Source organism: Sardina pilchardus, chromosome 23 (assembly GCF_963854185.1).
Source record: "Sardina pilchardus chromosome 23, fSarPil1.1, whole genome shotgun sequence".
Taxonomy (NCBI): Eukaryota; Metazoa; Chordata; class Actinopteri; order Clupeiformes; family Clupeidae; genus Sardina; species Sardina pilchardus.
In genome coordinates this window covers 13,505,949-13,514,254 of record NC_085016.1, presented here as the reverse complement: position 1 = coordinate 13,514,254, position 8,306 = coordinate 13,505,949, and the positions used below count along the sequence as shown (strand labels likewise).

Sequence of the window (8,306 nt, the reverse complement as noted above, 5' to 3'; positions counted from 1 at the left end):
TTCTATCTCATGCTAAGTGTTGCCTCACTTCCATAAACACTAACACATACACAAATGAATCACACTGATATCAACTTCTGTCACATCATGTCTTTTTTTTTAAATCTTTTATTTGCTATTGTTGATTTTTTTGCCATTGGATGTTGTAGGTGTAGTATTTCCACAGAGTTATGGTACCAGGTGCAACAAAAATAAAGGGAAAATGTCCAAACTTGTACACATTCTGCCTGAACCAAAACCCAGATATGAACCAGTATTTAAAGTCTTACTTCAGGACTGCTTGAAAATAATTTTCCAAGGGTCAGATTACTGGGAAGCATTTGGCTGACTTGGATATATTCACAGTATGTTATTTTTTAAATATGATATAGCTCTAGAAAGGTTCACTGGCCAACAGTTAAAGGGAGCTGTATATTTACACGCAAAGGCAAATAGTAGAGTTGCTTCATCATTTCTCATTTTATTTGGTAATATGCTAAGATATGCGCAGGAAAGTGCATTTAGTACAACAGCAGTCACTTCATAAGGCAGACCAATCGAAAATGAACATGTCTGAATCTTCATTAATACAAAATGCAAGCCATGGAGTAAATGCTAATGAAATGTACATTTTGACAAATGTCACTACGTCCAATATATGGCACATAGACATAAGATGATATTGGTTAAAGCAGGTTAAGTACAGGTTAATAATTATTTAATATTGTTAGATGCTTGCTAGTGCACTTTACACACACTATCAAAGCTCTTTGTGGTTCTTCGATATAATTTGTAGAATCATAACAGCTCTACAGGTTTATATGTTGTCAAAGTTTCAGCTTAAGGTTTCGTCAAAGAACTTTTTTTCCTGAAAAGTACATGCTGAGTGGTGGTGAATTCATATAACCAAACACCTCTAGCATACACTATAGGTTGAGGTAAGAATAAGACCAGAGAGGGTTAAAGTGGAGTGATCAAGTATCTTTGATAAGACCCTGTGTCAGCCTGGCGTGGACAGCTTTGAATTCTTATCACAATTTGAGTCTGGTAAACATGCCATTTTGATTTGATCATGGAGTGTGTTATTAACCAAGCCTGGAAGTCAACCCCAATTTACCCTGCCCACAAAATCTGAGGATGTCAAATGACAATATCTTGTATAACAGATAGCAGAGACTAAACATCTTGCTTCTCCACCGGCAGCGATTTTGTTGTAAACAAAATCTACTCAACCGTGCTCAGATAATGTGGATGACTGTTTCATTGTTGCTCATGTGTCCATAATCATATAAATCTAGACCAAACTATTTTATTGGCCCGAAAATATCTAAACGAGGCATATAGACAATGGAGGAAGGACTTCAAACCGAATTGACCACCGCAGTAAATTAGGGCTGGCTTTCAGGCTAATCCTGATCTACTGGAGGCATTCAATATATCTCAAGCCTGTTCCCTTTGAGTTGCATAGCATGACACTAAGACTGTAGCCATGCAGATCCCTAGTCTCCAAAGTTAAGTCTGGCCATCGTGAGGCGAACGGCAGTGTAATCCCAGCATGCCTCAGTTGCTGGTCCTCCAACGGGAGATGGCCATCTTGAGGGTGTGGTTGGGTGTGAGCAGCGTGGTCTGCAAGGGCAGGTTGGTCATGGGGCTGCTCCGGTTCTTGGTGCGGATCCAGCTTTCGATGGCCTCATGCTCATACGAGTAGCCATCTATGGGAAGAGGGAAGATCATAATCATAATTGTGCGGTCTTGTCTCAACTGCACAGGTTACCTGTGAAATTCAGAAGAGAATGGTTTAGTACTCAATGGTTTACCACCACAATGTATCTCTGAATGAATGTCTATTGTGTTGACCAGCCATAAACACTTCAAATTCAAGACTCTTTTCCTCAGTGATTCCTTGTTGGTGGAATGAGTTAAGCAACCATGTCAAATGTTTTTTCATAGCACATTTATATACAGCGTGCATTGACCAAAGTGCTGAGTAGTCCAGTGGTCTCTGTTCCTGGGTCTTTGGGTCTTTCAAGAGGGGTCTAAAGGCATATCCGTTCAGCATACACTTAGTTACTTAAGCGTTTCTTATGAGTTATGGTTTGTATTACTGTGTATGATAGTATTTGTTTTTCATAAATGAACTATTATTGGTTGCATTGACATTATTGTTCATTGCTTTTCTCCTTAATGTAGTCTAGTCAACTTTTCAAAACTGTTCACTGTTAAGTTTAACTATTGTATTCTTTGGACAAAGGCGTCTGCCAAATCCCATAACCATATCCATCTATCAGGAATATTGGTGGATTTATAACGGATAGTTCCGGTCCTTGATTATGATTGGCTGAATCGCGTTCGATGCCGTTGTATATAGCACGATAAACACACACCTTGACCGCATTTCGTTCTATAGTAATGCGCTAGCACAAAACTAGCAGTGGCTGCGTCTTGTTGTTGCTTGGCAACCATTCATATGGAGGGAATATATTTCTTGGCGGAAGAATGATTATCTATGAATACATCGTTACTTTTTCGTTGCTCTGCCTTTGTTTCATGAAATCTTGCTAGATCGACGTGGTAACCGTTATAGAAAAGCAATAAGCCACTCGAGTCCGTGCTTTATACTGTATAATCGAACTGCTAAGGGGGTTTTAGGCACTCCGCTTCGCGTCGTGCCTAACAACGCCCCTTAGCTGTTCGATTATACAGTATAACGCACGGCCTCTCGGGGCTTATTGCTTAATTAGATTATAACAAGTTGAGTTCTAGAATGCTTGAGGCATCACCACTTGGTATCTTCTGAACATTCTACCACAGTTGAGTTCTAGAATTAGAATGTTGGTTAAAGTAGAATACTGAGGAAGCACGCTGAATCAGTTGGACCTGGCTACACCAGAGATAACACTGAGAAAGAGCTTTCTGCTGGAGATTTCACACCTTGATTCACGTATTTTAACTATTTGATATTGGTAATCCTGCCTGTCTGTTTTCCATTCCACTACTTCGGCCGAAGATGGAAGTGAAAAGCGAGGTGAGAGAAGAGAGTGGGTGCTTCATGGGAGCCATGACATCCCTCTGGAACACCATCCGAAACCGGCTAAGACCAAGGAGAACACGACAGAGGACCAAGAACTACAGAATCTGTGTCAACTCTGCCATGGCCAAGAAAAAGCCAGCCAAAGAGAGAAAACCGACATGGGCCTATTCTGGGCTTAACGCCAAGCCGAGCAAGACAACCCATGTGGCTAAAGACACACCTGAAGAACTCCAGGAAAGACTGAAGTCTTCTGTGCGGGCTTTTCAACAGAAGCGCAAGCCACGCTGGGTTCTGCAGACCAGAGAAGGTCTCGAGCCTGCTGAACTAGCAAGTCAGGCTGAGGCGGAGATGGGGAGCACCCAGGCTGGAGAGCATCTCAACCCTGCTGAACTAGCCAAGGATAAGGCAAGTATGGAGGAGACCACTCAGCCTGGTGAACTGGATCTTAAGGCTGATGAACCAGCAAGTAAGTACACAATAGCAGTATCTTTGGCTAGCTTATACCCTGAGTATAATTGTATGGGAATTACATAATAGTGTATAAATAGCACTGATAAAACAGTTAAACTTTCAAACCTTTCCCTACGTAAATGAACCAAGTCTGATCTGCCATTGTAATTAAATTGCAAACGGACATAGACAATGACACTATTGAAAGTCACTATGTTTGACATGAGTGTTTTAATTGTCACAGCTGGCCCTGAGTCCAGTTCCCCTGGCCCATTTGACTGGACTGTTGAACACCTAATGGAGAACCTGAAGTCATCAGCAGGCTATGATGAGGGAGACCAAGGTATGACCTTGTTTGACCTAGAGAATGATCATTAGAGCAGCTTCAATCACATAAAACCTAAATTAATTATATACTGCACTGTGTCTACTGTTTACCCAGCATAATTGATACTGACAATGAGTGAATGCCAAATGTTGACTTGAGTGGTGGTGTTGGTGTTTTTGTCACAGCTCACCCTGGCTCCAGTTACCCTGTCCCATCTGAATCTGCTCTTGACTACCTCATGGTGGAACAGAGTTCATCAGTGGATGAGACTGGAGAGAATCTTCAGCGTAATGAACCAGCAAGTAAGAACACAAATACCATAGAACTCGAGCTGCTAACTGACCATAGCTGACATTTGATGGGAATAGCAAAGACCAGTGGTTCTCGATTGGGTTACTACGGATTTTTTACCCCAATGCCAACCTAATTTTGTACAGGCTCATAAAAACTTCTAGAGTAGCATTTTGAAATGCAATCCATGACACAGGTTCATAATCAAAAAACATGTTAGGTAGTCAGATTCACAACTAAAATGAGTGACCATTGAATGTCATTATGTTTGACATGAGTGTTTTAATTGTCACAGCTGGCCCTGAGTCCAGTTCCCCTGGCCCATTTGACTGGACTGTTGAACACCTAATGGAGAACCTGAAGTCATCAGCAGGCAATGATGAGGGAGACCAAGGTATGACCTTGTTTGACCTAGAGAATGATCATTAGAGCAGCTTTAATCACATAAAACCTCAATTAACTATATACTGCACTGTGTCTATGTACTGTTTACCCAGCATAATTGATACTGACAATGAGTGAATGCCAAATGTTGACTTGAGTGGTGGTGGTGGTGTTTTTGTCACAGCTCACCCTGGCTCCAGTTACCCTGTCCCATCTGAATCTGCTCTTGACTACCTCATGGTGGAACAGAGTTCATCAGCGGATGAGACTGGAGAGGATCTTCAGCCTAATGAACCAGCAAGTAAGAACACAAATACCATAGAGCTCAAACTGCTAACTGACCACAGCTGACATTTGATGGGAATAGCAAAGACCAGTGGTTCTCAATTGGTGTACTGTGGATTTTTGAGGAACCCAATGGCAACCTAATTTTGTACAGGCTCATGAACTAGGTTGAGAACCCAAAGAGGTTGAGAACCTGTGGAACTGACCATAAACTGATCATTTATGCCCACACTCAACTGGTTTCAAACCTTCTCTATCAGGCTGGGGTCTGACTCATGACCAGATCGAATATCGGTATAGGACCAGACAGGACAGAGTGGCCATCATGTACTGTAAGTAAAAGTGTTAGTACAATCATGGTGATAACTTATAGTGGTTTCAATTGCTAGGATCAGTTTCCCATATATGGCTTAAGACTAGCCTTGACCAAATGCTTATTTTCAAAGGAAATCTCAAATTATCTTCTGCTATTGTTATTGAATATGCTTAAATTGCATAAATTGACTAAATGAGTTAATGTTGACTGAAGTATTGTTGTTTTCACAGCGGGCCCTTTGACTGTCGTTGTCCCAGCTAAAGTGGCCTTTAACCACCTGATGAGTGGGGTAGAGTGCGAGGAGCAGAACAGTTTCCGTAACAGTCCGTATACCATCGTCTTCTACTGACAGCCAAGCAACCTGCTGCATCTACTACCACTCAACTGCTCAGCTGCCCTCTGACTAAATTACATGACATTACACATTGACATTCTAAATTAAATAAATATTTTACACACTTTAATGGATGAAACCGTATTTGCGTGTGTGTGTGTGTTTGTGTGAGTGAGTGAGTCAGTGAATGAGAGATAGAGAGAAGACAAAAAGAAAAAGAAAGAAAGAAAGAAAGAATGAAAGAGGCATGTGATAGGCATGGCAGCGACTGCTACTAAACTCTACTGCTACTGATCCCTGCTTCACAGCCTAGTCACATCAGTAGCATAGCCATGAACAGACACAAGGGCTCTGTATTTGTATGGAATTTACAATGGAGAATGTTCCAGAATGTTGTCTCTTGGCAAGCACAGGGCATCTTAACACCTCTGCAGTCGGGACATGTGAGCGACAAATAGTAATGTGTGGCAAAAGGGAAGTGATGCTGGATCAGGCATTCTTGGCAGCGATTTGAATCAAATTCAGATCATCTATTTGATTTGCATGGACTTGATGCAACATGACTACCTCGTGATATTCTCTCCCTAAACCCTGTTCCTCTCTGTAAATGTGCAATGAAACAAAACCAGCTGTGAATTCATGTGAAAACAATACCGCACTTTGAGAAGCTGAAAAGCTATTTTTCAACTGATCATGGCATGAAAGTGAATTAAAGAGACAATCAAATCAAATTGTTACTTTTGGGATTGCATATCACTGCATGAGTCACATGAAATCGCAGCTACCAAATGATTGGTAGTGATGTGTCTTAACAGCTACCGTATGTGGCTGGTGAGGAGAGAAAGCAGGTGGTAAAATGCTGCTCTATGTCTGACGCATGTGGTCAGTTCAGCAAAGTGGATCTCTTTAAAGCCATCAAAGTGCCTCTCGTAAAGGAAGTGCATCCACCAATTCAATTACCATCTTGACTATGTTATTTAGGTCTACCATTAGAAGCTGCTATCCTCACCCCTGAAGGTGGAACATACCATTCTGTTCTAGAATGTTTTCATTACATTACTTGTAGTTGAAGCTGAGACTCTTGTTATGTCAGAGTGAACTAACTACAGGAACTACTTGAGTACTTGAGCCTTCCTCAGAGGCACACTCGTCGAAGCCACTGGTATCAAACTCCCAACATTCAGGTATTTGATTGGGAAGCCCAGTTCCATAACCATTAGACCACCGGCACTCACCTGCAGCAATGACGGGGTCTTTCATGAGCTCGCGTGTGATTGGACAAAGGTACTCGTCGGGGACCCCCGTGCACATGGACTCCATCTTCAGCTCCTCGATCTTTCGAATGATTTTGCTTCTGAGACCCACCGACTCTGCAGCCCAACAACATAAACAAATGCACATCATGAAACACACACACACACACACACACACACACGAACACACACGTTGCTCCCTCTCCTCACAACTGTCTGTCACACACACACACACACACACACACACACACACACACACACACACACACACACACACACACACACACACACACACACACACACACACACACACACACACACACACACTCCCTGTGTGGGCATTGGACAGTGAACATGGCCACAAGACACATCAAGCATTAAATCCTGATAACCTTCCCACCCCTGAGCTTCAATCCCCTTTCCATGCCATTGTCGGACAGATTTGATTACATGGGCTTCATTGTTATGGTATATTAGGAGCTGGTGTGCAAGTGAGTGGTATTGTGTGAGAGGGATGTTTATCAGAGGCGTTATGTAAAGGCCTAGTGGTCTTAGCATGCTGGCATAAGGCGCTAAGCTGCTTTGAAACACATAAATTCGCTAGGCTGCTCTCAAACCAGCCGGGTAATGCCTTACGTAATATTGAGCAAAGCTGGCGTTTACATTCAGCGCAATCCTGGGGACTGTGTTATGATTTTGCTCATGTAATATACTCATGTAATATACAAAGTTGGGATTTTTGATTTGCTAAAAATGCTAAACATCTATGACTGAGAAAGAGAGGGCTGTGGAGTGGTACACAGAGAAAAAGAAAGACACCGAGAGAAAGAGAGAGAGAATATTCCTAGATCAGTGTTGAAGGAAATACCAGGAACATTTTGTGTGAGTTATAGCACTTACGTGACATTTCCTCTCTTGCTTCCACTGACCCAAATTCACCTGTCTATTTCACCTACTGTGTTCAAAATATGTCTGCAAGGCCCCGAGGGGCTTTCCTAGGTTGGAGTGCAGATGGTAAATACTGTACCTATTTTCATGTCAGTGGCAAGAGCGTCTTTACTGAGGGCGAGAAGTTCTGACCCATCGATGTTGTTGGCCTTGAACACGTCCACCAGAGCTTCAAGACCTTCCTGCCGCAACCACGATGACACATCGTCTTCTGACCAATCGCTTGGCATCATTCTGGAGTGGCCTCCCATATTTCCACCTGGAGAAGCCAAAACAAGAAGGGTCCACTGTTTAGTTTGGCTTACTCTCTACAGGCCTGTAATTAACACTTAAAAGAATTTACAAAAATGCAGCGATCTTAACCACACTCCTCAACTGTCACTGCAGATTTGTGAGGAACTTCTTATGTGACCACGGTATTCAGTAGAATAAATAAAAGAGTTTTGAAACAGGGTTAGAGGATAAACTTGCATGATGAAAAACACTTGTCTCAAGATGATATTAAGCCATTATTACAATAGCGACTCAATAGCAGGCACAGACTTCCTCTCCGGGTTGGGAGGTGTATACTGCATCCTTCTATGCAACAAGGCATCCATCAGTGTTCAATAGCATTAATTACTATCATTAACTCATTTGTGCACAGAAACTCAGCAGGGAAAAAAAAAACATCAGGACACTGCAATCATTCTGTTTTTCCTTAACGA

General features: G+C 42.1%; 1 protein-coding gene across 4 annotated transcripts in view; it reads right to left on the bottom strand.

The window, feature by feature from the left end:
- Nucleotides 1-435: 435 nt before the first annotated feature.
- The window catches only part of LOC134070882 (WD repeat, SAM and U-box domain-containing protein 1-like), a 16,469-nt gene continuing 8,598 nt past the window's right edge, over nt 436-8,306 (bottom strand). For all 4 annotated transcript variants that reach the window (XM_062527381.1, XM_062527383.1, XM_062527382.1 and 1 more), the window contains 3 exons: nt 7,679-7,858; nt 6,634-6,768; nt 436-1,691 (listed from right to left, as the gene is read on the bottom strand). In XM_062527381.1, coding sequence (XP_062383365.1) covers nt 1,540-1,691; nt 6,634-6,768; nt 7,679-7,858 — 467 coding nt within the window. In that variant the 3' untranslated portion in view covers nt 436-1,539. The remainder of the gene's footprint in view (nt 1,692-6,633; nt 6,769-7,678; nt 7,859-8,306) is intronic.